This window comes from Dysidea avara, chromosome 9, assembly GCF_963678975.1.
Source record: "Dysidea avara chromosome 9, odDysAvar1.4, whole genome shotgun sequence".
Taxonomy (NCBI): Eukaryota; Metazoa; Porifera; class Demospongiae; order Dictyoceratida; family Dysideidae; genus Dysidea; species Dysidea avara.
The window spans coordinates 15,126,028-15,152,769 of NC_089280.1; the positions used below are offsets into that span (position 1 = coordinate 15,126,028).

At 37.8% G+C, this 26,742-nt stretch overlaps 10 protein-coding genes across 13 annotated transcripts; 5 read left to right on the forward strand and 5 right to left on the reverse strand.

Annotated features, from left to right (window-relative positions):
- Position 1: 1 nt before the first annotated feature.
- LOC136265749 (ferredoxin-fold anticodon-binding domain-containing protein 1-like) lies at positions 2 to 2,059 on the forward strand. Its single transcript, XM_066060658.1, has 2 exons — positions 2 to 106; positions 155 to 2,059. Exons 1-2 carry the CDS (start codon positions 83 to 85, stop codon positions 1,970 to 1,972), a joined length of 1,842 nt encoding a protein of 613 aa, XP_065916730.1. The 5' UTR covers positions 2 to 82; the 3' UTR covers positions 1,973 to 2,059.
- A 4-nt stretch (positions 2,060 to 2,063) lies between these two features.
- LOC136265758 (uncharacterized) lies at positions 2,064 to 3,449 on the reverse strand. Its single transcript, XM_066060671.1, has one exon. The coding sequence runs from the start codon at positions 3,373 to 3,375 to the stop codon at positions 2,182 to 2,184; it is 1,194 nt and encodes a 397-aa protein (XP_065916743.1). The 5' UTR covers positions 3,376 to 3,449; the 3' UTR covers positions 2,064 to 2,181.
- On the forward strand, positions 3,418 to 5,614 carry LOC136265753 (probable methyltransferase-like protein 25). Of its 3 annotated transcripts, none has more exons than XM_066060665.1 (10): positions 3,418 to 3,954; positions 4,003 to 4,353; positions 4,501 to 4,642; positions 4,685 to 4,779; positions 4,835 to 4,912; positions 4,959 to 4,996; positions 5,043 to 5,136; positions 5,186 to 5,260; positions 5,315 to 5,386; positions 5,442 to 5,614. In XM_066060665.1, exons 1-10 carry the CDS (start codon positions 3,511 to 3,513, stop codon positions 5,523 to 5,525), a joined length of 1,473 nt encoding a protein of 490 aa, XP_065916737.1. In that variant the 5' UTR covers positions 3,418 to 3,510; the 3' UTR covers positions 5,526 to 5,614. The 3 variants fall into 3 exon arrangements, with proteins under 3 accessions (XP_065916737.1, XP_065916738.1, XP_065916739.1); XM_066060666.1 differs by having other exon boundaries at positions 4,691 to 4,779; XM_066060667.1 differs by having other exon boundaries at positions 4,501 to 4,585.
- On the reverse strand, positions 5,501 to 8,064 carry LOC136265762 (clathrin light chain A-like). The gene is made up of 5 exons (XM_066060675.1): positions 7,874 to 8,064; positions 7,730 to 7,810; positions 7,582 to 7,679; positions 6,215 to 6,367; positions 5,501 to 5,789 (listed from the first exon to the last, which is right to left on the reverse strand). Exons 1-5 carry the CDS (start codon positions 8,009 to 8,011, stop codon positions 5,612 to 5,614), a joined length of 648 nt encoding a protein of 215 aa, XP_065916747.1. The 5' UTR covers positions 8,012 to 8,064; the 3' UTR covers positions 5,501 to 5,611.
- LOC136265764 (small ribosomal subunit protein uS13) lies at positions 7,947 to 8,941 on the forward strand. The gene is made up of 6 exons (XM_066060677.1): positions 7,947 to 8,077; positions 8,176 to 8,274; positions 8,370 to 8,456; positions 8,509 to 8,610; positions 8,659 to 8,750; positions 8,799 to 8,941. The coding sequence occupies exons 1-6, from the start codon at positions 8,075 to 8,077 to the stop codon at positions 8,872 to 8,874; spliced, it is 459 nt and encodes a 152-aa protein (XP_065916749.1). The 5' UTR covers positions 7,947 to 8,074; the 3' UTR covers positions 8,875 to 8,941.
- An 887-nt stretch (positions 8,942 to 9,828) lies between these two features.
- Positions 9,829 to 12,566, reverse strand: LOC136265750 (rab5 GDP/GTP exchange factor-like). 2 transcript variants are annotated; one of them, XM_066060661.1, is made up of 14 exons: positions 12,371 to 12,566; positions 12,188 to 12,312; positions 12,063 to 12,135; positions 11,808 to 12,011; positions 11,646 to 11,721; positions 11,251 to 11,363; positions 11,043 to 11,200; positions 10,912 to 10,989; positions 10,743 to 10,845; positions 10,608 to 10,677; positions 10,483 to 10,553; positions 10,338 to 10,431; positions 10,176 to 10,286; positions 9,829 to 10,113 (listed from the first exon to the last, which is right to left on the reverse strand). In XM_066060661.1, the coding sequence occupies exons 1-14, from the start codon at positions 12,433 to 12,435 to the stop codon at positions 9,994 to 9,996; spliced, it is 1,461 nt and encodes a 486-aa protein (XP_065916733.1). In that variant the 5' UTR covers positions 12,436 to 12,566; the 3' UTR covers positions 9,829 to 9,993. The 2 variants fall into 2 exon arrangements, with proteins under 2 accessions (XP_065916733.1, XP_065916731.1); XM_066060659.1 differs by having other exon boundaries at positions 9,829 to 10,132.
- Position 12,567: 1 nt separating this feature from the next.
- On the reverse strand, positions 12,568 to 14,241 carry LOC136265751 (26S proteasome non-ATPase regulatory subunit 5-like). The gene is made up of 2 exons (XM_066060662.1): positions 13,377 to 14,241; positions 12,568 to 13,330 (listed from the first exon to the last, which is right to left on the reverse strand). The coding sequence occupies exons 1-2, from the start codon at positions 14,203 to 14,205 to the stop codon at positions 12,624 to 12,626; spliced, it is 1,536 nt and encodes a 511-aa protein (XP_065916734.1). The 5' UTR covers positions 14,206 to 14,241; the 3' UTR covers positions 12,568 to 12,623.
- LOC136265755 (uncharacterized) lies at positions 14,211 to 17,378 on the forward strand. The gene is made up of 13 exons (XM_066060669.1): positions 14,211 to 14,294; positions 14,344 to 14,435; positions 14,485 to 14,538; positions 14,594 to 14,672; positions 14,806 to 14,887; positions 14,938 to 15,046; positions 15,094 to 15,185; positions 15,232 to 15,295; positions 15,357 to 15,606; positions 15,666 to 15,801; positions 16,485 to 16,629; positions 16,950 to 17,030; positions 17,080 to 17,378. The coding sequence occupies exons 1-13, from the start codon at positions 14,264 to 14,266 to the stop codon at positions 17,224 to 17,226; spliced, it is 1,362 nt and encodes a 453-aa protein (XP_065916741.1). The 5' UTR covers positions 14,211 to 14,263; the 3' UTR covers positions 17,227 to 17,378.
- On the reverse strand, positions 17,275 to 23,062 carry LOC136265752 (xaa-Pro aminopeptidase 3-like). The gene is made up of 14 exons (XM_066060663.1): positions 22,790 to 23,062; positions 22,683 to 22,737; positions 22,539 to 22,631; positions 22,419 to 22,492; positions 22,303 to 22,369; positions 21,284 to 21,347; positions 21,198 to 21,238; positions 20,618 to 20,727; positions 19,140 to 19,249; positions 18,109 to 18,272; positions 17,911 to 18,061; positions 17,786 to 17,858; positions 17,531 to 17,738; positions 17,275 to 17,483 (listed from the first exon to the last, which is right to left on the reverse strand). Exons 1-14 carry the CDS (start codon positions 22,935 to 22,937, stop codon positions 17,351 to 17,353), a joined length of 1,491 nt encoding a protein of 496 aa, XP_065916735.1. The 5' UTR covers positions 22,938 to 23,062; the 3' UTR covers positions 17,275 to 17,350.
- A 1,039-nt stretch (positions 23,063 to 24,101) lies between these two features.
- On the forward strand, positions 24,102 to 25,978 carry LOC136265759 (N(G),N(G)-dimethylarginine dimethylaminohydrolase 1-like). Its single transcript, XM_066060672.1, has 2 exons — positions 24,102 to 24,796; positions 25,483 to 25,978. The coding sequence occupies exons 1-2, from the start codon at positions 24,260 to 24,262 to the stop codon at positions 25,867 to 25,869; spliced, it is 924 nt and encodes a 307-aa protein (XP_065916744.1). The 5' UTR covers positions 24,102 to 24,259; the 3' UTR covers positions 25,870 to 25,978.
- The last annotated feature ends 764 nt before the right edge of the window (positions 25,979 to 26,742 follow it).

Here is a 26,742-nt window from a genome sequence, read left to right on the forward strand (position 1 = left end):
GCAGATCGATTGTGGTTTTTCTCCTATATATGAGGTCGGGTCTACCCGTACCCTCGCCCGTACCTCATTCACTCTCACCAAGATGTCTGAAACGTGTAGTGAAAATGTAAGTATAAAGGCATCTCTGTGTACATATCAAACTTTTTAACTCTAGGGTCAAAGCTGTTTAATTGTTGGTGATGGCAATTTTTCATTTTCCTTGGCATATTGTAACAAATATCCGTCACGGGTGCTTATAGCATCCTCGCTGGAGCCACGTGATAAGCTTTTGGCTGATGCTTTTACCGACGAAAACATCAAACAGTTATTAAGGCGATCAGTGACAGTTTTGTACTCTGTTGATGCAACACATCTTCATGATATTGTTGAATTAAAAGACAAAAGATTTGACACCATTATATTTAATTTCCCACACTATGGAGGAAAAAGCAATCTTAAATACAACCGACAATTGTTAAAGGACTTTTTCACTTCTGCAACAAACTTCATTACACGCAGAGGAAGAATATTGGTGAGCCTGTGTAGAGGTCAAGGAGGTACATCAGCAGATATTCCTAAAAGATATGATGACACTTGGAAAATCACAGAGATGGCTGCTTATAGTGGTTTAATGCTGTCTGACATTATACCATTTCATGCTAGTGACTATCCTGGCTATATTTCCTCTGGTTTGCGTAGCCAGTTAAAGTCATTTATTACTGAAGGAGGCTTAACACACGAGTTTACACTACCCCAGGAAGCCAGTGAGATAAACTGGAGAGATTGTATGCATAGTGAAGCTGTTGGGAAAATTTTCATGTGTGCAAAAAGACCTTTGTTGCACCTGTTACCATGGCACCCTGTTTCTCTAATTAAACAGCTACTTGTAACTGACTACTTTACATCAATACCTGTAGAAGACTTTACAGGGAGGCCAATCTTGACTGCTGTATCAAGAGATTGTTTACAGCATGTAATAACAACATACCCTTGTTATGCCAAGTATATTGACGGTAGTATAGAAGCATTTCCACTTGAACACTTATCCCGGCATAGCAACATATCAAACAGCCCAGAACACCATACTGCAGAGATATTACCCCCCAGTTTAGAACTACACTTGCCAAATATTATCAACTCCTTTCACATACAGACAGTATCCAGTTTAGATAATGCGATGCAGTTGTGTGCAGATAACAGCATTCGTATTACTTTGTATACTGGTCAGGTATACAGAAACACCTCAATATCTCTTGAAATTCATAACCAACCAGTTACTCATGAATTGATGGGTGTAATTCATACATCACCTTCAGCATCTGCCAGTGTATGCACGAGATTTGTAGAATGGATCAGTAGAAGATTGGAGAGAATAGGTGACACTTTTACATGGAAGAACTGTAGTGACCTTGTGAACATGAAAGCTGTGTCACAATATTTATTATCCAGAGATGTCATGATCAGTGTACCTTTAGTTACCAAGGGATTGTATCATTGCAATGAAGGAGATTATGGAGTTTTTATTGTACATTTGGATGCACTGGCTTGTGCATACTTTGGAATAGAAGACCCTAGGATGTTGTGGAGCAAAGATAAAAGGTTTTTACATCAGTTTCAGTGTTCTGCTACCGCTCATCAGATCCAGTTCAAAAACTTTTCACTTTCTGCACCAAACTATTCACATGATATTTGTTTCTGGGTGCCTTACACTGCTCCAGGCATTGATAAACACATTGAGCAAAGATTAACAGCTTTAGTGCGTAGGGTGTGTGGTGAAGCAGTCATCTCTTTAACATGCATCAACGTCTGGCATCCACCTATAATGCCTGGAGAAGTATGCCAGAAACTAGGGACAGATGAGGTCATTTCACTTTGTTATAGAGTAGTGTATGTGGGTATTTCCACTGGACTCAGTAAACCAGAGGCTGCTAGTATGCAGTCACAACTTAGGCTGGCTCTAATGGCCAGTAGTGTGACATGTAAATTACGATAATTGTCATAATGTATAATTCATTTGCAATTTACAGTGGCTAAATTTACTGTACAACTTCTTTATATGTGCACATAGAATTTGTAACTATACGTAAGGATGGGAACTCGAGCAATTGCAAGCTGGTTATATTTTACACTATAATCTGTACAACACAGTTACAGCATTACTAGTACTGTAGGTTACAATATTTTCAATATACAGCTAGACAATTACTTATTCACAGTTTTATGATATTCAATTGTGTACTCTTCCATAGACTTCTTCCAAGGACTTGGCTTTTCCAGTGATAATTCTTTCATAGCTAGGGACCCGTTTATTGTATAGTTTGGCAACTCTAAGAGTGTCTCGCCCAATAAAATATTGGACCTACCATATACGAAATTGTTAACACAATTAAGCAACCATTTTGACCACACTGCAAGCCCAGAAATTGATTTGCCAGCATTAAATGAACAGAAATCAGAACAAGTAATGGATTCGCCAGAAATAAAATATGCTTTTCCAGAAATGTCATTTGTAGAAAGCTTTTTATCAGCAACAATATGTGCCTTGGAAAAATAATCTACTGATATTGCATCTAAATTGGAATCACCTTTCTTGGCTGAATGACCATAGGTGGACTTAAAGAACATGGGATCAATGCCATAGATGGCACCAGCTCGCAGTGCACATATTAACAAGCCATCCTGTTTATCGCTCGCCAACAAAAGCTCTTCAGCAGCTGCCATTCCTGCTGCATATCGTGTACAAGGCTTATCTGGGTATGGCAATGTTTCATCAATGTTCTCATAATTTCTAAACCTGTCTCCAATCACTGCAGCAACACTGCTTGTATATATCAGTCGTTTCACACCAGCTCTTTGACTAGCTAGAAGAACTTTCTCAGTTCCCTCTTCACTGACTGACACCAAGTACTTGACATCTGCTGTAGGATCCATGCTAGCAGTATGAAATACCACATCTGCGCCTGCTTCACGTATGCCCATCTCTACGTCTTCGACATTCATCAAGTTACATCGTACGTATGAGCGAACTCCTTCTTCACGACAATCCTCATCCGGTAACCTGCGATCTAGTACATGCACTTGGTAGGTGCCATCACGTACAAGATGTTTTACCACCCCTCTTCCGACAAATCCTAATCCACCAATGACTATCGCTTTCATCTTGTGTTCTGCGTCATCTTCACTCTTTTTTACAACAACCCTGCGGTAAACAACTGTAACTTTCTTCCTTATGTTTTTCATCAGGCGAATAGTGATCCATATGAGCATCAGCAGGATAAAAACATTACCGAAAGAGCTGAAACCCCAACTCCAAGGTCGATATAGCTTTTGGAAAGGATATTCGTTGCTGACAGGACCAGATGGAGCCCTAGATCCAGACATGTACGGGCAACCCATTCTGCTACCAAGATCTGACACGACTTCCGCTCCAAAGTCCTGCAAATTCTAATTAATGCTAGTTAGTCTAGTGTGTTTAGTAGGTGCGCATTTAAACAAGCTAGGATTGGTAAATGTCTTTGCACTGGCTGTGTGATGGCTGAAGGAAACTTTATTCAGTTAGAAAGACAAGTAAATAAATGTACCAAGGGAGAATTAGAGGAATGGGCTGGGAACTTGTACGAATTTATTAGATCACGTGAGGAGATCTGCACTCGACATATGGTAGATTTCTTCATAGATGATGTGTGGAACAAGTTACCACAGAAATGGCGGGACAGTTTGCTCCCTCAGCCTCTACCTGATATATGCAAACTAGCTGTGCAGTGTACCAGGACTTCTGTAGCTCAGGATAGTTTAGAGGAATTTTTGCTGCAAGCAAAGAGTTTATGTTTGGCTAAACAATGCAGAGAACGTTCATGCTCAGACAGCGAGCACAAGAGATTAGCTTCATTTGCAATGACATCTAAAAAGAGTTATGAAGTGCAGAATATGTCTTGTACAATCACTGACATGTGTAGAGTTAATGGTATTGACCAGGTAGTTACCTATCTGTTACTGTGATCATCCTATATGTAGTTTCACCAGGTATTGGACTTTGGCAGTGGAAAGGGTTATCTTAGTGAGTACCTGTCAATGACTTCAGGCCTACAAGTTGTTGGTATTGATGCAGTAGTGAGCAATGCTGAAGGTGCACATAGAAGAAATTCAAAGATACAAAAGATCTTTAAGGTTGCACAAAATATTAACCAAGAGGATTGTGTACACGATAATACAACTACTGGTGTCATTTCAAATGACGTTTCAGCCCCTAGCAACCCACCAAAGGGAGCTAAACAGAATTACCTCCCTATAACAAAATGTGTACATGTCGACAATGTGGACATCTTATTAACTGAAGTGGAACAACTGTCTGGTGGACTTTTCATGTCTGCAAAGGTCAATTTTAACACAGTGGAACCTACCTAGTGGCCAACTTTATTTTAATTTTACAAGTGAGATACTACTTTGACAGTAATTACCTGTCTAATGGTCCATGGGTTCCACTGTTTTCATTTTGTTTCCTAAAATACATTTGTGGTTTAGGATTCTATGGTCATTGGACTGCACACTTGTGGTGATTTGTGTAGTAATTTGCTGAGACTTTTCTGCTCAAGTGATCGGATTAGAGGTATGTGTTGTGTAGGATGTTGCTACCATCACATCACTGAAGCAGGGGATACTGCCAGTGAGTAATGCCTTTCTTACCAATAAATTTGATTACTTGTAGGTACAGCTTTTGATACTGTTGGGTTTCCATTAAGTTCTTATCTACAGAAGCACTGCTGTAAACTAGGCCGGAATGCTAGGATGTTAGCTTGTCAGGTCAGTCAAAATCTTTTTAGAGTTGTACATTCAATTTTTTTTATTGGTTTATCAGAGCCTAGAGCGTCAGTCAACTAATATTAAACAGTTTGAAGAGTCAATGAAGTCGATCTTCTACAGGACAGTCCTCCAAGTAATTTCACTTGCTTCTGTATGTATGTTTTATGACACCATGCCAGGTAATTTTATATCATAAGTTTAAAGTTCATAACTTGAGGTATGTTAACATGGGGTAAGCTGTATGTTATTAATGTATTTAATAGGGATTGTAGCATTGGTAAAGTTTTTCAAAAGGACCAGAATTTTGTAGAGTATACAAGACAGGCATTGAGAAAGCTGTCACTTCCTGATGAACAGGTTAGCAGTGCATTCATAATTGATGGTGTAAAAAGATCAATGTACACAGCTCACAGATTCAGAAATAAACTCATATTTGTCACAATATGAGAATGATAAAAAACACTTAGTTGCCTTTCATCAGGTGAGCATGAAATTATAATGAATCAATAGCTCAAGATTTTTTTTTTTTTTGCAGTTGAGAGCAGTCATGGCTCCTTGTATTGAATCTTTGATTGCACTTGACCGATTGATGTACTTGAAAGAACAGGTACACACAAGTACACTGTCTTTCTGCAATCACATATGCCTTTTATATTATATAGCCAGCTGTGCGGACTGCGTGGGTAGAATGCCTATTTGACCCAATAAAATCACCACGATGTTTAACATTACTTGCTTTAAAATAACATCACAAAGTTCAAATAACAACAATGTATTGTATAAATGTGCTAGTACTTACAGAAACCTGACTAGAAGAATAGAGTTCTTTAATTTATTCATTGCGTTTCAGTGGATGTTGTTTAAGCTGGAGGAAAATACTTCGCATACGAGACACATCTTTCGTTGCTTTGCTATTCTTGGGATTAAAGTCACACAAGCGAGCTACCCTCTCCCACTCATGTCCAGGTATATCCTCATCTCTTTCTTCGATAAAAGCTTCTTCAGCAGCTCTAAGTTAAAAAAAAAAAGACGTGTACATATCTTCTACACAACATGAACTAATACCAAACACCACAAATAAACAATAGCAGAGGTGTAATCAAATAAATCAATCATCTATATGCTTGTACAATACAAGATCATTTGAAAAATAGTTCTTGTGCTGATTACACTATTGCAATGCAATGATTTGGTGCAATGATTAAGCCTGTATTGAAGCAGATCAATTAATGGAACACCCACCACTTGACTTTTTAAATAGATAAGTATAAACTGATAAGGAGCTCATGGGTTTATGATCAGGTGCACCGTGTAGTGTGGCACATGGCCCAGATACACAATTCATTCATAAAATACTTTGCATAAATTGGCATCTGGTGTTAATGCCTGATGCAATTCCTAAAGTACCTGACACAGTAGGATGGTAATACTGTACCTATTTGTAGCTTTAGTTGCTTGAAGTTGTTCATCACTATGTTTATACCAGTCAGCTAATTCTTTCTTAGCTTGTTCCCCCAATTCTTCAATAGCAGTAGTTTCTTCTGAATCTTTCTTAGCCAACATGGCTGTATGCTCTGCCCTCCACTTCCTAAATAATGCACACCCAAAATTAATCAAGGGTTGCATTTTTAATATGGCAAATACAAGTTACAGTCAATTTCCAGTTGGTTGTCTGTGTAAATCCAAATGCAAAAATCACACTGCCAGGGGTGGTTTAAACTTCAAGGCTACTGATCCCATGGGCTAATTTTCAAGCATAAGACTTTTTTTGTGAATTTGTTTCCCTGGTCAACCAACCCAAAATCAACTGTAGAGATACAGTGAAACCCTACAAACCCGACTGTGCCATTGATTTTTTTTCTAAGAGTAAACTACCTTAATAATCCAACCTGGTATGCTTCACATGATGCTAATTTGCTGCATAACAACAACAGTAACTACTCCTTCGTGTGTCTGTGTACACACTATGATTTGCCTACACAAACATTCATGCATTATCCACCAGATATTTTTCGTCATTGGATTATCCTAAATCATGATTCCATGGTAAAAGAACTAGTCAAATGTAAGAGAATAGTGTTCTTCTACAATGGTATCCACTACAAACTCTGTAAAGCATTGACATTCTATTACAAGGACTGTATGCCAATTGTAAATACATTTTATATATACATTTCCAATCCATGTACAACGTATATTTATCCATGACCCAACACAAATTTTGGGCAACAACGAGTGTGAGGTTCCACTGTATAAAGAATATAATAGGCAAGTTTATATTGTTAGCACAAGTTAAAGCCTCATATTAGACACAATAAATGCTACCAATTGAGGTAGTTATCAAGTACTGTTAATTTTGCACCACTGTTAAAATCACTACAGCCACAACAATACTGTAGGACTATGCTATGGTGCAAAAGTACAACTTACTCAGTGAAACACCCTGTGTATCAAGGACAACAATCAAGTCTACTGATTATTTGACTTTCCCTGGTCAGAGGGACTTTGGGACCATTACCAAGTATCCAGATTATGCATGCGTCCTCATTTTCAATTTGTCAACATTAACAGGTTCCTCTTGTAATTCTATTCACACAAACACATGATAAAGGGGTAGCCACATAAAGTAACAATGGCTAGGGATTATATAGAATTGGTAAGATTATTCTGCACTCAAGTCACACAATCTGGTGGCCAGTAAAAGAGGAAATCAAGCATCTCAGAAAATCAACTGATTGTCAAAAGGTCAAAGTGACCCAAACCAATGGTACCACCCCTTGAAATACAGCACAATTACCGTACTGTATACATTCTGGTTCAGCATTAAAAGTATCAGCTTGTGTAATTGCTGCATAAGGATCACTCTCTTCAAGTTCTATAGGCTCTGCTGAATCTATGTTCTATAGCAGAAAATTATAATTATTTTTTGAAGAACTTGGCATTTCCTCACGGTCTCTCCAAGAAGTTCGCCGGTATCAGGTAAACCACCACCCATTTTGTAACCAACTTCTCCGGTAAATCCACTTACCGCCTAAAAACATAGATGGTTACAAAGTATAAAAGTGCATGAAGGGTGGTTCTATTTAATGCTTACGTTCACACTACCGGGAGTAAATCCTAACGAATCTTCTCCGAGATCACCTAATTCATCCTGCTCTCTTTGAAGAAACGCTGCCGCTGGGTCATCAATGGGAGCTTCATCAAACGTCGGTGCTTGTCCAGTCTCGTCCATTTTTACCTCTTAAAAGAATCCGTCACGTGATTTCACTTCCTATTCTTTCACGTGTTTGTCGCGATGGTAAGTGTCCTTTATTTTATCCGTCCATCACAATCTTGTTTGATTGTAGCAGCAGTTGTAACTAACATGAATATCGTGAGTGTAGCTTTCTTTTATAGGCGATGGTAATTCCGGAGGGGTTCCAGCACATTTTGCGTGTGTTGGGTACTAACATTGATGGAAAGCAGAAAACTATGTTTGCCCTTACAGCTATCAAGGTATAGTATAAAAGTTAATGATATTTTCATTTCAAGTGTGTAGTCATCTTCTCACAATTGTTTTCAATGTTACTTCTATTTAATCCACACCACAGGGTGTTGGGCGTAGGTACGCTAATGTAGTGTGCAAGAAAGCTGATGTGGATATGAACAAAAGGGCTGGTGAATTAAGTGAAGAAGAGGTGAGTAGCTTTGCATGCATATGTACTACCTTGCATTGTGCCTTTATTATAGGTTGAACGTCTAATCACCATCATGCAGAACCCGCGACAGTACAAGATTCCAGACTGGTTCCTAAATAGACAGAAAGATATCAGAGATGGAAGATACTCACAGGTTGATAAACTAATAAACTAAAAGTACTTACAGGTACATGCCCCTTAGGTAATAGCAAATCAGCTAGACCACAAGCTACGTGAAGATCTAGAGAGACTTAAGAAGATAAGGGCACATCGAGGTCTACGTCATTACTGGGGGTGAGATGCTACCAATCTAGTTACTTATTATTGGTTTTGATTTTGTAGCCTCCGGGTACGTGGGCAGCATACAAAGACCACTGGCAGAAAAGGACGTACAGTGGGTGTCTCAAAGAAGAAGTAGAATTGACTCAATTTTGATGCTATTGTTATATTTCCAAGTCATGTTGGAATTATAATGTCTGACCTGGTCTATTGGTAGTGGGCTATATATGTGTGTGCAAAGACTAGCAACTGTGTCCTATGGCTTCCGTGAATAAAATTATGTGTTATATGAAGCTGTAAAACCAACAGTGATACTGTTCTCCACCTGATGAATAACACTGTTGTAGTTAAGACATTGAACTTCTTTATAGTGCAAATCTGAGTGAAATCCTTTGAAGTATGTACAATTTATGGTGTGGTTACAAAACACTAATTTTAACACTAAAATTGATTCTCCTACAGCCAACTGTGAAACTCCCAAAAAATTCTTGCAGTGGCTTGTAATAACATAATCTTTGAAAGTATGGAAACAGGTTTTTAGGTATGACTACTATGGCTTCGAAAGAGGAGATAATAGAAAATATGAAGAGTTCAATAGCTCAATTAATAAAATACTTCAAAAAATTACTTCCATACTTGTTACATACATAGTTAGGTAGCAGATGACAAAGTTTAAGAAGCGTAGAATTAAAACTGAGGCTAGATCCAAAATTTGCACAATTCTCATTCTTTAGGTCTAAAATACTAAATTGAGTCATAAAGTCAGTACTTCTAACTGGAGATGGTGATTTTTAATTACCACAAACACAACTGATGCAAAAGGGGATGGAAAGCAAGCACAGATCAATGAAAACCAAGATTTTGCATGTGAAGCCATAAGAACTAGTAGCGTGCCCCCTTAAGCCTAGAATGAACTGTGGCGCATTCTTTGGTCCCACCATCTATCTGTGTATAAAATGTTTTCTAATAGTGGGAAAATAGCTAGCCTCCAATGTGGATGTCCTTTGGACCTCTCAAATGTGTTGGATTCATTCATATTGTGTAACTGTATGTTGTTACAGTAACTGCATTTTGAGCACCAATTGTGACCATGTACAGGCCTGGTGGTATAAGTATTATTTCCATCTGCATACGTTTGACGCAAAATGCTATCTTTGTTCATCAGATGTTAAGTTTGTGGTACCGCTTGGTTGTGTCTCTGTTGGTGATGTAAGGTCTATTAGTAAATCAGATTCATCCCCAAGCAGAGGGTTAATGGTTATCTTGCTGCCATCCAAAGGTATTTGTGATGTGGCAAAAGCTTCATTCTCATTGAGAGAATCATCACCACTTTGAATACGATCAAACCGTCGAGCAAAGTAACTCTTGGGAGGTGGTGCTGAAAGGATAGAATCAACCTACACAGTGTAATAAACATTTTAAATGGTAAACATGGACTACCTGTTGTCTTAAGCCAGTACTAAACTCCTGTAATGCCTCTGCCATTTCTCTGCTCTCAACAATCATCAACTGCTGCCTACGTCGTAAATCCTTCATTGCATCAAGGCAGGACTGCATTAAAAGGAGAAAAAAAACTTTGTACAAATGTTTTATACAGAATACCTGTGTAGTTGACAAAAGTTCATTTTCATCATCTGAAGCATCCCCATCTAAGATCAAATCAAGGTCAGTTTTACCATCAACGTAACCCATTTTTCTGCAAACATCCACTAACTAATAAAATTATAGTACTATAAATTTGACATACTTCTTGTATTCTTCCACCGTAATGTTAAACTTTCGTGCTGAACAACGCTCAATAAAAGCAACAGCACCACACTACATAAATAATTTACTGCCTTCTACATGCATGTAAGAGAAACACTGGCTTACTAAATTAGTGAAACAGTATCCCGTTTCTCCAGACATGACATGATGGGGAATTGCAAATCTAGATATGTACCTTCAAAAGTAATATAATTATTTACACAAGTACATTAATTATTTTTTTGATGCACAATGGCTCACGTTATGTTTGACTGTAACTTGGGTGGTCGGCTTATGATAATAGTGTATATTAATGAGGGAACAAAGTGGTCTGCACCCAAGGAAGAAAGGTGTCTCAGAGCATCTGATTCATGGATTAAGAATTACCACCTATACTTTCTTTCATGAAACATTTTGTCGCTAAGGATACCAAATATGCTGTTACAGCATTTTACAATACACTGCAGTTTTTCCAATGGTGATTTCTTTGTGTCTATATCAAGCAATTCTGAAAGAACACAGACCATGTTATCATTCACACTATAATTGTAAATGTGTCACCTTGTCTTGCTTTGTGAATTGCAGTCACAACAGTTTCATTTGCCAAATCAAGTGATTCCATTTCTAAGTGAACTGGTTGAACCCATTCTAATTGTTTCATGCGATGGGCAAGGATGACATCTTTACTTCCACTGTCACAATTGGCTGGGTTAAATGTCCTATTTTGAAAACATCTCTTTAAACTGGACGTACATATACACATGCACACTTCTTGAATAATCTGGCCATAATGTGTTTTTCACAACCATTCATTATTATGGCCTGTTGATCTTCAGTCACACCCTTGTACACTGAATAGGTCTCAATACGGTTCATCATAAACTACAGTAAAAACACAAAATGTGATATGATGACAACTTGGACCAATTTACCCAAAGTGTTGGATGTTGAATCTAAGAAAAACAGTGGAAATAATCCATGCAACAAAGTCTCAATAAGACAATCCAGGCATGAAAACTTTGGATACTTGTGTGCATGTGATTGACGCACACCACGGAAACTTTAACAATTCACATGTCAACCGCGTTCAATAGGGAATGAAGCTTTCATGCTCACAAAAATACAAACATCTGGATTTATGAATGGTACTGATAATTTATGCACCTGATAAAAGTCCTGAACTAGCTGACTGAGATTATCAGCATCCATGTCAGGCTTCTCTTTGACTTGTTTGTTAAAACTACAGAAAAGTACAGCAATGTGACGACCACATTACACAGGTGTTACTAGTATGGGAATACAATCTGATGAATGCACAAGACTTACGCCTGTAGCTGGTCAACAATATCTTTGGCTGCTGGTTTTTTTAAGGTGTTCAAGAACTCCGCAAAGTCAGCAGCACTGCTGGTAGGAGACTTGGCTGGCTTCACTTCAGCAGGTTTTTTTGACTCTGTTTGCATTCCACTAGCAGAATAACTGCCACTACTTAATTTTGAGTTTGATCCTTTGCCTCTTAACAGCTTACCACGACTGCATTACACTTTAAATAAATGCATGTTTACTCAGTACAAAAATTTGTACCGTTTGGCTGCTGCTAGAAGGGTACGTCGAGATATGAGCTTGCCAAGTCCTAAATCTAGGTCACCTTCTTCTTCTATTAAAGAAACATAAAATTATCCAACAGGCTAAGATGTGATGTTTCTAACCAATTTCTTCATCCCGGTCATTTGGTGAGTCTGTCATGGACCTAGTTAAAGATACATCCCTTACTAGCTCTTTGTAACACTTAGAACAGTAGCCCATGTATATGGCATTGCCGTAGAATCCACATCTGTCATCATAACTCCAGTAAAACGATACACACATACAATAATACTTGAGTGTCGAACCCATTCTTGCATCTCAATTCAGGATTGGTCAATCTCTTTTCGAGTTTTGCCTTCGACTCCGCCATAACTTCGATACAGCAACTTAACAAATTGATAAACAATAAAACGAAACTTCAGCAGTCCTGCGGTGAGCGAAGCGGTGAGTGAAAAAAGGAGGAAAAACAAATCGCTTAAACTTCGCGCGCTTAATGTTTATTTCTAGAGAACATAATTTTTTTATATGAAATAAAATCACAGAATCCATACAAGTTAGTTATGCTTCCTCCATGGCTACAATGTTTTCTGATTGAACATAGAATGGTCCTTCTTGTTCATATTCCTTTATCCTACGATATGTAAGTGCTCCCAAAACAACTTCGGCAGTGTCAGAAGTGGCCAGTATACGGATGACAGTGTATCGAAGCTCTTTGGCCTCCTTGTCCACCTCAGTACTACGATCTAACAAAAACTCAACAAAACCAGGAACATTTTTAATCCTTTCTTGACCCCATTTCCATGTTGCTATACTAGCAAGTACCTTCAGCATTGCACATCTTAGATCTGAAAACGGTTGCTTTCCAACTGAGTAAAGAGTTGAGACAAAGTCCTCACCAATGGCAGTGAACATTTTTTCATATGATGAAACTAGCACAGCATCTCTGAGACATCCTTCAGGACAAGCTATCAAAACACTCACAGCATCCATACATGTTACTCTAACTTCAGATGGAGATGAAACCATAAGGGAACCAAGTGTTCCAAGAGCAGCCATAGTTCTAGATTCAGTACACAACAATGCCCGTCTGCTACACAATGTTGAACCAAGAGCAGCAAAAGTCTGCACTACATTGGCCCATAAATTGCTATCAACTTGTTCCATTGTGGAGTACACAACATCCATGAAGGCTGGAAATTGCTTACAGATGGTTGCCACATCTACTCGATCTTGCATCACAAGGTGAACAAAGAACTTCAGTATCCCTATTGAAATAGTGTTAAAAATCTAACTAGCAAATGCATATTTTACCTGGAATGAGAAGGTTACTCAAGAAATCTGGCTGCACAGAGCTTAACATTATTATGTGTAGTTTTTTGATCACTTGCTGCTGTTCCAAAAAGTCAACTCCATCACGGCTTTGCACAAACCTAGTCAACATCTCCACACCATTTAGTTGAACCAGCACATCATCTTGATCTAATTCCTTGATCAGCCTAAGAAAAATACCTGTTGACGACACTAAACCAAATGTCTGGCTGGATGTGGTAGCTATGTTGAACATTAGCTCATACACACGGAATCGAACTGCTTCATTTCCAAGCAATATTTGATCCAAGTCACCAACTAATGAGCCTTTTCTCTTGGCAAACATGATCTCCAGTGAGCTCGGATTGGTAGACATTTGATGTATAACACGACATGTTTCCATAGCACAGTTCACGTCAGAGTGGCCCAGCAACTGTACCACAAGATGAAACATTGTGGGTGCCAACACAAAGTCATTTTGAGACTCTACTTCAGCACATCTACCAATGAACCTAAGACACAGCAATTTCACAGTCACTGATGGATGCTGTAACCCTAACTCAATGAAATTGCCATATTCCCTATACATTTCAACTGGTAAAAGAGAAAAGATTTTATCTAGAGCATTACAACACGCTAAAATCAGTTCTTGGTCAGCTGTGTTGAGCAAACCAAACATGAACACAAGTGGAATTGACTTCACGTTTTGTTGCACAACCTGAGATATTCCTGGTACGCTAGCTATTTCTGATATTTCATTTAAACCAACCAAAGGCTCTGAAGTAGACTGCAAAGAAGAAAACAACTCGTTTAGCCGTAGCTGAAGCGCCATCGTCAAACAGTTAAATATTCAAAACCACAATCGAAATTAGAGAAAGCACACAGTCACAATGAACGAGGAATGCATTCCAAAAGGCAAAGGTATTATTGTTGTGATTCATGAAGGCTACGTTGCTATTTCGTATTCCAGTGTTTCTTGGTGGGTCGTGTAACCCCACAACATGGAGGAAATGTACAGCCATTCCTCATCTGGAAAAGAATGCATTATCATACTACAATCCAGTAAGTAATCACAGGTGGTACGTGTCTACTTATCGTGTATATGGGCCAGCAAGTGGATGAGTGGTATCCAGAACTGATGGAAATAGAAGAAAAGGCCAAACAGGTGTAGTATAAATGTGGCAACTATCTACAGGAAATCATTATTTCTTTGTCTATAGAGAGCTACTGTTTTGTTGTTTGTAATTGATAGCTGTACAAGAGCAGTAGCTTCAATGGTAGAGGCATCTTATCTTGCAGGTACAGTCTGAACCAATTATCATACATAGTAACCAGACCACAAAGTCTTGAGACTAATGGGTACATAGGGGATCTTTTTTAACGGTATCGTACCCACTTGGTTACATTGTACTACTTTTATCTTTCATTATAGCTTGTGGCAGAAATGTTGTGATGGTAGTTCACTTTTTTGATACAACTAACCCAACCATTGCTGGTGATGTTTTGTCAGAGATGTATGTCACTGATGTTTAGTCACCTACAGTAGATATGTACTTATACATAGGGAAGTTAAAGATCTCAATAGAGGCCGTCTGTTTGTTAGCAACATTTTCCATTTGAAAGGAATCCCTCATTTCAAATCTCTTGATCACGCCCTAGATGTCACTGTACAGGTTAAAAAGAACACAATAATGATCTGTAACCAATTGTTCACTCTCAGATAGCTAATTCTGGTTCCACCAACAATCGCACAGGATGTTCTCCAGACAATTGTATTGTTATTCCAGTTAGCTTAGTTCCAAACGAAACAAGGTATTTTGTGTATATCAATGTATTGTGTGTTACCACTTTTATGTAGCATTATTGAATGTGTATTTGACATGTACGATTCAGATGGCAAGGGAGTATTATCTCTTCAAGAGGTTGTTCGTAGTTCGTATTTGAATGTATAGTAATAACATTACACCCTAATGTAATAAATAGGTGGAGAGAGCACTTATAATTTCTTTGGGTCTTTCAAAACTTCCCAAATCTGTACTACACACTGATACCTTAAGAGACTCAGCCCCCATGAACCATGATGATCTACATGTGGATTGTAACAAATTTTGTAAACTTTACCAAGAACTTAAATCAGCATCAACAAATATCACTACTCCAACAATACAACTACCATGGCTGTGGTCACTGCTTACAAGGGTATTATGGTGGCCATTTAATTTTCTAACAAACAGTGAGTTCCAGTATTACAGAAACTGAGATGATCTTATACTATTGCTATCATTACAACAGTATTTTGGTCCTCACAAGAACTGTCACAACCAAGTAAAGCTAGTGGCCTTGATAATGACATTTGGTATGATGTATTCCTTGGAGGAACATGTGCTAGCTCAACTTGGAGGCAGGATATTACAGTTCCATTGCTAAAGTAAGAATGTGTGTACAACTGCAAGCAAGAATTCATAATCTCTTTATCCATGTGCACTTTAATACAGTACATTTAGTACAATATTTTACATGTAAGGGTGGCTCCAGGAATTTTGGTGACAGGTATCCGAATGTTCTGTTGCATGCACACTTAAATTTGGGGTATGCTCCCTCAGAAAATTTTTGAAAATTATGTATTGAGACTGAAATCCCGGTAACAATTTTCACCAAAAGAATCTTTAAAGCTGAACATATATTAGAAATTGATTGATATACCATTTTATCTTGCTAGCACAGTATCAGCAGTTAGAGGTGAAACATACATGGTCACATGGATGCCATTCTGGGGGATTCCCCCAGAAAAAATTTCTTAGAGGTACTATTTTTACTGTGTTGGTACAGGTAGACTAAGTAATTTTTTTTTTTTTTTAATGACTTAGTTGACTGCTCTATTAGAGTATTGAATCTCTTTGATACCTTGTTAATTTCCTGAGGAAAATATACTTGACCAGTTTCTGAAAACCTCAGAACCCACTAGATCAGTCCCTGACATGCACCATGGTACAGTGTCTCTATGTATTGTCAAAGGTTGCATAATTGTATTGTTCATAAACACTCTAGCTGGATAATTCAAATAAACAGCTTAAACATGATGCTGTACACTGTTTGCTTGTTTCATTTTAGAGAACATCAAGTTTCATTTTTTAATCCACACGTCACCTGCTGGAGTGAAGCACTTATTCCATATGAGTCTAGAGCAAAGGAGAAGTGTTGTATCCTCCTTTATGTGATAACTGGACACTCTACATCAGTGGGATCATTGGTTGAGGTATGTCCCCTAATGTTTGATTTAGCAGATGTGACTGCTTCATCGCTTGAATGGCCATGTGGTGTTAGATAGTACCACACACACATAGTAGCTGGGCTGAAAGAATCTTCGATATTAAAGTGTTCTAGTAACCATTATATGTGTAGTTGGTATAATATTGCATGGTTATTTGTTTGCTATAGAATACGTATGTTCTGGGAAACAAAAATGGAGACTTCCAAAATCTTTGATAACAAATCCTAGCTCTTACTGAATACGTACACACCAGTGATGCCACGTATACATGCACCCATGTACCAACAGTAGTACTTCTTTTACAGGCATCATATTACCTTGGTACTACTCAGCTAGTTGTAATATGTATTCAGGATATTGATGGTAATGAACATTGCCTTCAACATGTAAGAGTATCTTAGATATGCATATAATATCGTATGCAACTTTGTGTAGCTAAGTAGCAGGGCAGTACGTGATTACAACCGTGGACGAACCTACTTAAAGGATGCAGCATCCAGAAAAGGTCGGCCTGTGTTTTCTAAAGTGGAAGATGCCACGATGGAAGCAATACGGCTAGCTAAGCTTGCACACAAGAACTAAAATTTTTAGTGTACATACATGCATGATATTTCCAGAGATGTTGCACAGTTTATTTTATATTTTTATTTTGTATACATAAACTAATATTCACACACTATACAGAATTAAAAATTTTGTACTCCTTTCAGTGATTACATTTAGTACCCACCAAAGACTCAATTTCTTTGACATCTTTAGGACAATCTTTGTTAATAACTTCTACACTGTCATGTGTAATTAGTAAATTATCTTCTATCCTGATGCCAATTCCTCTAAATCTAGACAAATTACAAGTCACTAACACACAGAATACTTCATAACATACTCATTGGCTATTTGTGGCTGATCCACGGGAAAGTCTTTTGGGATATAAATAGCAGGTTCACAGGTGATGACCATATTAGGAAGCAATTTATTAGTCCTATCTATTAGCATAGTATCATGTACATCCAGACCAAGGTAGTGGCTGACATGATGAGGAAACAGCCTCCCAACTGTGTGCTGTCCTGTTCTGTTGGAAATAATCCCAAGAGCTAGCAAGAGACATACTAAATATTGTGAATCATATTATATTGATTACATTTTAGTGCTTCTGTCAGCAGGTTTGAAGCAATATGATGAAGATGGTCTAAAGTTTCACCAGCCTTTGTCACCTACATAACCAACACAGTAAAATCTAATAAAGCATTACAAATGGTACAGTACTTTGATGATCTTATTTTGTACATCTAGGATGGCTTCATATAGTGCACGCTGAGCAGGGGTAAAGTGACCATTGACTGGCCAAGTTCGGGTTATGTCACTGACATAGCCATGATATTCACAACCTGCGTCCATCAGTACTAACTGACTTTCCCTACAAATGATATATACCTAACTGCATTATTAGAGTATATTACAAACTGTAGCAATTGGTCGTTCTTGATGTAGTGTAAGCTGAGAGCTCTCTCTCCTCCAGCAACTACAGGTGGAAATGACAGCCATTGTGCCCCATCCATCTTGCATCTGTGCTCAAATACTGACTCCAATTGTGTCTCTGTCATGCTAGGAGTGGTGTTCCTCATTGCCTAAGATACATTGAGGTGACGGGTATGCATGAAGTTAGAATTAGATGCCCTGAAAGTATCAGATAGTAGGTGTCCCACCAATAATCTGACATTTGCTTCAGCATTAGTTGGTATCAGTTATTAAGCTACTCTAGTACCAAATAATAACTACTCACACCCCATTATCATTATAATGACCATCATAAATTCTATGCTAGCTACATTTTTTTGCATCACTGGCTGGAAATTGCACACAGGTACATGCAGGGCTTGTTTGTTAACTACTGAGTACAACGAAAAAGATCAAGACACTCTAGTCCTGACAATACTGCAAAATATTCTAATAGAGCAGTCACACATAACTAACTCAGAATGTTTGCAATGCTGACACCAGTTTTTCAACATATGTAATAGCTACCATCTGTAAAACACATGTATGTGTCACAGTATTGCTTTACATATATAGATATAAGTTTTTGTAATACGTACAGTGAGTGTACAAGACCAAATATTTTACAATGGTCACATTTAAGCCAGCTTTCAGGGTAAATCACTTGGGCCAACTATTACATGGCTGCTCTTACAACAAAAGCAATAATGCTAAATGGTTTGAAATTCTGGCTGTAATTTCATACTCTGCCACTACTAGATAAGACTACTACAAGTATATGACAACAACACTGTAGTAACCAAGCTTGCATCATCTTTCATAAGAGCATCGTTAGGTGTCAGACACCATTCTTGGCTCACTTATATTAACTGCATGCATGGCCACTTGTGGCAGGCAACTAACTATGTTTTCTTAAAGTGTCTTTGTTACAAAGTAGTCACTGCAGGAGTCTACCTGGTCAAATTTCATTAATAAGCAAGTGCTAATAAATAACTTACATCTTGGAATGCTTTTGATGCAATGATCCCAGCTGTGCGCATCAAATCTACTTCAGCCTCAGATTTTATTGTTCTTAACTTGTGAATATGTTCAGTTGGAGAATTAACACCTACACACATATGTGTATGTGACTAAAATTGACAAAACCCAGTTTCAGTGCACAAAGCTTTGTTAGTAGATACTACATGATCATTGTGTTGAAATTTCATAGTACCTAAAGCTGTGGAAATAAAATTCACACTGAGTATTATTAATCTATGCTATCACTGTGTGGATGCATAAGTTTTTAGATGCCCAAAATGTGCCAATTTTTGTAGGTACCCTGCTTGAAATATTGCGCATGTAAAATGCATGTTGAGCAAGTTACACGACTCCCTAAACATGATCATAAGTATCAATGTACATGCATGTTTCATGCAGAATAGAGGATATGCACAACTGCACAACTGAAAACATTCTAATAAAAAGTAGATGTTTTCTTACATCACGACAGTGAACGAATGTATTGTTGGTATGCATAGAAAGTGCGAATTGCAAAAAGTAGACAAGAGCTTCTCCAGAGCGATAGATTCTTTATGTGTATAACAGAGTAACTGGAACAAGGAGCCCCATCTGTAGTTCATGTGGCGAGTTATAGTATGAGCCGCATTTGCTACCCATACTTTTGTATATTGTTCACAATAGTAGCTCACTGTCAAAATTCTTGGGTATGCCTATATTGATCATTTTTTGATGTGCATATCCTCTACAAATGAAACATGCATGGATTTGAGTTTTCCCTACATGTAGGTTACATGTGCTTGTCAAAAGCAGACACGCATACTGTTAGCAGTTGCTATGGTTACTGCTATATCCACTGTGATGTTTGCAGCATTACTGGTTACTTGGGAACACCTACAGCATGTAGTAATCTAAAGACCAAGTGTCAGTTTTTATTGTGGGATTCAACATGCAACATAACAAGCATGTCCATGCAAGTTACATGCATGTAGCCCTTACTGCAACATGTATGTTGCTTGATACATGCACCTAACACTAACACACATGTGACATGTATGTTTCACTGAACATGCATGTAACATGAGCAACATTTCAAACAGGGTAATAGTATTACAAATGGAGTAAGAAGATGAGTGAAATCCAGAAGTCCAATTTGGACTCTCCATGCATGGACCCTCCCTGCACTCAAATCGTACAAGAACAACAAAACTGACCAGCCGTTTGAGGCTTTTCCAGCTCATTGCACACCATTCCAACAAAGCCACTCCATTGAATGGTGCCAAACTTTTACTAGTGGCTTTCACAGGGTCTGAGAAAAGCTGCCACAGAAACCAGATTCACTAGATATGAAAAAAGTTAGAGTGGAAGATATGACAGATTACTCAGCCAACGATTGATTGTACTGGTAAAAACATGAGTTAGATTTTTGGGCGTGGAAGCTGGATTATCTGAAATTCAGTCACACATAATCACTAACTGATGATGTTAGAGTCTTGAGTCATCAATCCATCATGGATGTCAGAGTGTAAGTCATGGTTGACACAGTCAGGTGCATCGTACCATACAGAATAGGCGTTGCTAGCATACCTACAAAATGAGCATCATGATTAAAACTGAAGTTTTCAGTCATTTCACATTCACATACAATTTTTGAAGGGACAAATTTTCACAAACGTCATGAGCATGAATAACATTATTAACTACGTACAACAAACACAAGCCGTTGGAAAAAGAACAGCATCTGCACATCTGTACTCAACATTTACAACAATATTGTAATGATTTCTTGGCCACCAGCTTTGAATCCACAATTGTGGCTTTTTAAAAAGCTATACCTTTTGTGCAGCTTGGCTGGTCAGTTATACAAAGGTGCTGAAAGTTCTAATAGAGTATGACTGTTTTATTAGAAAGTCTCAAACAAATTGTCACACATGCTTGGTTTTCATATACACAGCGTTTACTCATGATTTGCAAGTTGATACTAAAATTATTGAGAAACACAACAGTGAATACTGTATTTTTTATCAGCACAAAAATATCACAAATGACTAACTCACTTAGACTGTAGGTCATCTTTCAGTTGGGATATTTCATATGCCTGTCAAAATGGTTTAAGTCATTCGAATAGAAAAAATGACTCAACTTCATCTACTCCAAAATGCTCTACAGCACCAACAGGCCCACATCTCACACCATTCCACAGCTCGCTACAAATATATTATACTAAATGCATAGACAAATCAACTAACTAACGTATTTACTTGGTTAAACACTGTGGCATTTATTACTTTAGTTCATAAAATCGATGTGGCGATCATATATTCGAATTTCACCACCACTCGATGTTTGAAAATGATGTTGAAGGCCCTTATTTTCAAAACGTGACCAGATTTTTGGAAAATCAGCCTTAATGTCACATTTTCACAACTGGACTATATATGATTAAAATAAAATTAAGGCACTATAAACTTCTACTCAGCTCTACAGTGATTAGATCAGTAGTCAGTACCCTGAATTACAAGAAATTCTGTGAAATATTTAACAGGTGCATAAGTGCTTTAGTGGTGACACATAATTATAAGAGTGGATTTCTAGTATTTCACATGTGACAATAAGACTAATTTTCCAAAATCCAGTCACAAATCAATCGTGACACCACTCAAGTGCAGCTACTATTGAAGGTGCGGCGTTTAACTAAGTAAATATGGAGCACAGCTATTATGTAATTTCGTTCTTACAATCTAAATAAATTCAAGGTGCACAATACCCACAAATGTTGAGAAAAAAATTTACATACTAGAGGCTTTTAATTACACTTCATGATTAATAGTGCAGAGTGGATGAAACATGTGGCTCCCAGATCAGATGGCCATATATGTAAATGTTAATGTTATTCAGTAGTTGACAGTTACAGTAGAAAGTCAATTATCTGAATGCAAAATGATTGTATGTTCAAGTAGGATTTTATGTTAACAGGTACATGTACCGTTAAGGTAATCAAGCAAACTATGAATAACTATTTGATATTATGTACTAGGACCTTTGATAATCACTCTCTATACAATTGTTAATGTCACTCCAACATAAAATACAAATAAGCTGTATTTATATGCAACCAATTACGATAGAAAATACCTAACATAATAACATTTTCAAACCTACTGAAATTGATCCTTTGGCTGCACATACAGAATAGCTTTGTGGCTTGGAAGGCCTTTACTGCTAGACTCTAAAACAGGTGAGTGTACATAATCAGATGTACTTTAACAACCAGTTACCTAGTAACAGAACACAGTCTGGCTCCCCAAACCCACACAGGTAATTCAAGTTAGGATTCTGGTGAAACTTGTACCTGTGGGGAGATGCTATGAAAGTTAACACTTGCAAAAACCACATACGGTATATCATTGCACATATAGCGGATAGGAGCTCCACTTATTAGTACAACATGCTTGGTATTGGTCATTCCATGATGAGTCTTGTATAATTCCCTACATCACAACTATCAAAACAAATTTCATGTAATTCAAAGCCACACATACTCTGCAAATCTACTTCTTCTTTCAGCAAATTCTGCTTTGGTGATTCTTGGAGTTACTACAATTACATATTAAATTACCTACAATCAAAGGGTTTGCATCTATAGTACCTTCTCCATCTTTCAGTAAGTGTGGATGTGAGTATGAGGTAGGCTGACCTATATCATAGCTAACACTTCGGTAACCGGAAGTAAATTTTACGTATCCGGAAAGAAAATGGAAGAACTTCACATTTCCTCTAAAAAATACTGCAGCCATTCTATATAATCACAACGATTTACGATCCTGCAACTATCATAGAATCAAATTCTTAACAAAACTTCTTTAGAATCAAATAAGCAATAGCGCGTAACAAAAATTATTTGTGCACTAATTAGAAGTCTCGCGGCGCACCGCGAGACTAACAGATTAATCTGTACAGCATAGATTATAGAGAGATATGACGCAGGGAATTTAAGCCCTGCACATGCATGATACAATGTACACATATCACAATAAATGTGTCTGTAATCATATCTAGTGTCAAGAATCTGTATAATCACCAGCTTTAACCCGCCTTTAAGCCTTACTATTTTCATAGTCCCCTCCCACGCACACTGTCATTTTTCTCGCCACATCAAGGAATTTTTGCACAACTGGTGGCTGAACTGCAGCCATCCAGCACCTTTTAAAGTTGGTATCTAGCAAAAGCAGTCCAAGAAAATTGCTTTTTGGGTCATTTTAGTTAACCATAGACATAGTATGAGTTACATGAACTAATTCACCTCAGTAGCTATCCCGTTAAATTAATGATCCGCCCTCCAGCACTGAGTAGCTATTTATGCATTATCATTTTTTGTCAAAAGACCAGGTTGCCAAAGCACAAGCCTACAACCATACTCCAACACAAAAACAATGAAAACCACTAGGACTACAAGGACAAAACAACAGGATTGTACGAAAACACCTTACAGTGGAACCTCTCTTAACAAACTCCCCAAATTAAGGACACAATAGAAAAAACCTCCATAATAAGGACAAAAATTTTGGTCCCAACAGGTCTGATTAGTAGATTTTTTACCAAAAAGTAGAATTCTGGGTCCCAAAAAGTCCACACTGAATAGAGAGGTTCCACTGTAATATGAGGAGGATGAGAAACTAATAATTTGGCCTTAATCAATGATGTCCTTGTTTCCTCTAGCTACCACTGAAGCGTGATGGCTGAACCACTCAGTAGTTTTTATAGTAACGGCAAGCAAAACAAGACTTTACTGCTACACCAGGCATTCAAGCTATATTTTAGTCAATGGTTTTTGTCAAGGTAATCTGGTGGTATAATTAGATTCCTGAGTTGGCTCGTTACTTGAGGTTATGTCATGTGGGTTCTACGTAATCCCAAAGGTCTCACCTTCATTTTCATGTGATACCAGAGGTCGGGCGCGCCATTTGTCATCAGATCACGTGATTGTGTGAGTATAAAAACAGTCCGAGCAGTAAGGGAGATGTTAGATCAGACCTCTGACACACCCCAGTTTATTGAGGTGTTGAAATATAACTGCTGTTAACTGATTTACTTTGATAGTGTTCGATATTTGAACAACATGTTATCTACGTTGTCAAGGCGAATTCTGAGGACAACCACGTTGCAGTTGTCTTTCAAAAGATGCCGTTCTGGAACTTCTACTGGTAGGTTGATGCAAGAGGACCCTTTAGAACATTTTTACTACGACAAAGTAATTGTTTCTGGTGTGCCCTCTTCCTTTGTTAAAAATTCATTGAGAGTACATGAACCCGATGAGCCAATAAGTTTGGTGAAGGCACGCTATCAACACGCGAACTACGCTTGGAAAGTCAAGCAACTTGTACAAGACATTGTGTACACTCCAGAAGATGAAAATTATCCCGATAGCGTGTTTGTGGAAGACCCGGCAGTTGTATTCGATGGCACAGCACTGCTGACAAAAATTGGTCATCCGTCACGGATAGGGGAGCCACAAAACATAAGGGGCGTGCTAGAGTCTTTGGATTTACACATAGTGGAACTAAGCAAACTGTCTCCAACAGCTACAATGGATGGTGGAGATGTACTGTTTACTGGCAAAGAATTTCTAATTGGATTATCACGGCGTACAAATAAGGTATTATACCCTTTTTGAGTTTCAAATTGCCAACATTTGTGAGGCAATTAGTCCATGTGTCAGAAATAAAATACCTTACACTAGTAGACAACCCAAAGTGTTAAATTTATACCCATGTAGAGGTGTAATTGTGTAGCTGTTCAATCCAACCTAATCAAAACTTTTAACACTCTTTTGTGATGTGGTTTGTGGTTTGTTGGTAATTTAATTGGTTGCTAATGGATTGCTGGTTAACTATATAAGCCACCTGCAATTAGTAACTAGACTACAATGATGAAATGAGCATGACCTCTGCATGCTGGTCAGTATAAAATTTTTATTAACGAGTTATTTATTTATTTACTTGTCAACCTTTTGTTGTTTGTGAAAATTGCCAACATCACTAAGGATATCACTGTAGAATTTGTAATGCGTTACCACGTACCATAGTAATGACCCCCTTTGAATAAGAGTTACATGTTTTAAGCCAGGTGGAAGTATTGAAGAAAGTTTATCATTCTTAATAAACACTGCTATTGTTGCAAAGTCACGCATCAGAAGCCACCCTCTCACTCTTGGTTGTTATAGTAACCAGCATTCAAATTGTGCATGAATATCCTAAAATCAATATACTCTGTTCAAATTACTACCACTGTGTAATTCTGTAAACTGTAAAACTTATTTTTAGTGTATAATACATTCTACAGGAAGCCATTGAAGCCTTTGCCCAAGTGTTTCGTGATTACCCAGTCACAGCCATTACAATTCAATCAGAAGTACTTCACCTCAAGAGCATGAGTTCCATGGCTGGTGTGGGAGTGATTGCAATTGGTGACACTCCAGCTGGACGACAAGCTTGGGATGAAATAGAAAGGAAGGCACATTACAAATATGACCGACTATCATTTCCAGATGAAAATGCTGCCAACTGCTTGTTCATCAATGGTACTATTTTCCATGTTCCACAAGAGGAATATCCAAATAGCTATCACGTGTGGGAAAATTATAACAGATATCCTAAAGTTGAGCTACCAAACAGTGAATTTTCTAAAGCAGATGGGTCATTAACTTGTACTTCCATACGCATCAATTAAGTTTCACAGACTTATTTTCCTTTTATGCTGAATGTCACATATTATTTATTGCAACTCAATGTTTTGGACTTATGTACAGGTTTATTATGAGATCATGGTATTAACTCTTGATGGTATGATATTTAGTAAATTTATTGGCAAAGTATATGGTAATAAAAAAAAGTTCAGTATATATCAATATTAATTATTTTTAAATTGATAATTAACACAGCTAGCCCTCTTATCCTTTGAAGTGCAAAATTGAAACTGTTTATCATGTACCACCTATTAGAGGTAACCTGATCCATCAGAATATTCTGTGATGCAGGGCTTCCTAAGTATGATATTCATGTAAAGATGTGGTATATATATTGCCTAGAGCATAAAATGCATGAGAATCAACATAATCTAGTTACATGAAAGTGGTTGCATGTTAATTAGCTACACTGTCATCTTGGTTTAATTGTACTGATAATATGATCAATCTTCAAATAGACTTACCCAGTTACCAAAATGGACAGTAAAATCAACAAGGTCATAAGTGATCACTAACATTTTGCTACTTAGCACATCAGTGAAGTGTGCTGTGTGTTGACTCTGGAGATGTGCACTGCTTATCTGACCATTTGTGAGATTTGCAGTGTGTTGGCTCCCCTTTGAGTGATGTAGATCATATCTGCTATATATAGGAGGTCACTAGTCAGCATTTTATCCAGGACTTCATCTCCCAAAGATTATAACAGCTCGGAGACTGGTTCTATGATGGTACCACAGTACCAGATTTCCAATATGCCTGGTCTTCTTCAAACACATGGGTTTTAAACTGCGTTTTGTAGTTCATGATTGATCCATTCACAGATAGCTACCGGAGTACCATTAGAGAGTGGCCACTGG

Bases quoted from the DNA above. Each gene is read 5' to 3' on its own strand.
- LOC136265755 (XM_066060669.1), top strand. From the start codon at position 14,264: ATGAACGAGGAATGCATTCCAAAAGGCAAAG. The intron at 14,436-14,484 runs GTAAGTAATCAC...TATATGGGCCAG, and splicing joins CATTATCATACTACAATCCA to CAAGTGGATGAGTGGTATCC. The intron at 17,031-17,079 runs GTAAGAGTATCT...AACTTTGTGTAG, and splicing joins ATGAACATTGCCTTCAACAT to CTAAGTAGCAGGGCAGTACG.
- LOC136265759 (XM_066060672.1), top strand. From the start codon at position 24,260: ATGTTATCTACGTTGTCAAGGCGAATTCTGAGGACAACCACGTTGCAG. The intron at 24,797-25,482 runs GTATTATACCCT...TACATTCTACAG, and splicing joins TATCACGGCGTACAAATAAG to GAAGCCATTGAAGCCTTTGC.
- LOC136265764 (XM_066060677.1), top strand. The intron at 8,275-8,369 runs GTATAGTATAAA...TCCACACCACAG, and splicing joins TTGCCCTTACAGCTATCAAG to GGTGTTGGGCGTAGGTACGC. The intron at 8,457-8,508 runs GTGAGTAGCTTT...CCTTTATTATAG, and splicing joins GTGAATTAAGTGAAGAAGAG to GTTGAACGTCTAATCACCAT.
- LOC136265762 (XM_066060675.1), bottom strand. From the start codon at position 8,011: ATGGACGAGACTGGACAAGCACCGACGTTTGATGAAGCTCCCATTGAT. The intron at 7,680-7,729 runs GTGAGGAAATGC...TTTCTGCTATAG, and splicing joins GCGAACTTCTTGGAGAGACC to AACATAGATTCAGCAGAGCC. The intron at 6,368-7,581 runs GTACGGTAATTG...TGCATTATTTAG, and splicing joins GCTGAACCAGAATGTATACA to GAAGTGGAGGGCAGAGCATA.
- LOC136265753 (XM_066060665.1), top strand. From the start codon at position 3,511: ATGGCTGAAGGAAACTTTATTCAGTTAGAAAGACAAGTAAATAAATGT. The intron at 3,955-4,002 runs GTAGTTACCTAT...TAGTTTCACCAG, and splicing joins GAGTTAATGGTATTGACCAG to GTATTGGACTTTGGCAGTGG. The intron at 4,354-4,500 runs GTCAATTTTAAC...TTTGTGGTTTAG, and splicing joins GACTTTTCATGTCTGCAAAG to GATTCTATGGTCATTGGACT.
- LOC136265758 (XM_066060671.1), bottom strand. From the start codon at position 3,375: ATGGGTTGCCCGTACATGTCTGGATCTAGGGCTCCATCTGGTCCTGTC.
- LOC136265750 (XM_066060659.1), bottom strand. From the start codon at position 12,435: ATGGCGGAGTCGAAGGCAAAACTCGAAAAGAGATTGACCAATCCTGAA. The intron at 11,201-11,250 runs GTGTGCATGTGT...TTTTCAAAATAG, and splicing joins ATGGCCAGATTATTCAAGAA to GACATTTAACCCAGCCAATT. The intron at 10,846-10,911 runs GTATCCTTAGCG...TCCATGAATCAG, and splicing joins ATGCTGTAACAGCATATTTG to ATGCTCTGAGACACCTTTCT.
- LOC136265749 (XM_066060658.1), top strand. From the start codon at position 83: ATGTCTGAAACGTGTAGTGAAAAT. The intron at 107-154 runs GTAAGTATAAAG...TTTTAACTCTAG, and splicing joins CTGAAACGTGTAGTGAAAAT to GGTCAAAGCTGTTTAATTGT.
- LOC136265751 (XM_066060662.1), bottom strand. From the start codon at position 14,205: ATGGCGCTTCAGCTACGGCTAAACGAGTTGTTTTCTTCTTTGCAGTCT. The intron at 13,331-13,376 runs GTAAAATATGCA...CTATTTCAATAG, and splicing joins GAGTAACCTTCTCATTCCAG to GGATACTGAAGTTCTTTGTT.
- LOC136265752 (XM_066060663.1), bottom strand. From the start codon at position 22,937: ATGGCTGCAGTATTTTTTAGAGGAAATGTGAAGTTCTTCCATTTTCTT. The intron at 22,632-22,682 runs GTATGTGTGGCT...GTTGTGATGTAG, and splicing joins AGAAGAAGTAGATTTGCAGA to GGAATTATACAAGACTCATC. The intron at 22,493-22,538 runs GTATGTGGTTTT...ATCTCCCCACAG, and splicing joins TATATGTGCAATGATATACC to GTACAAGTTTCACCAGAATC.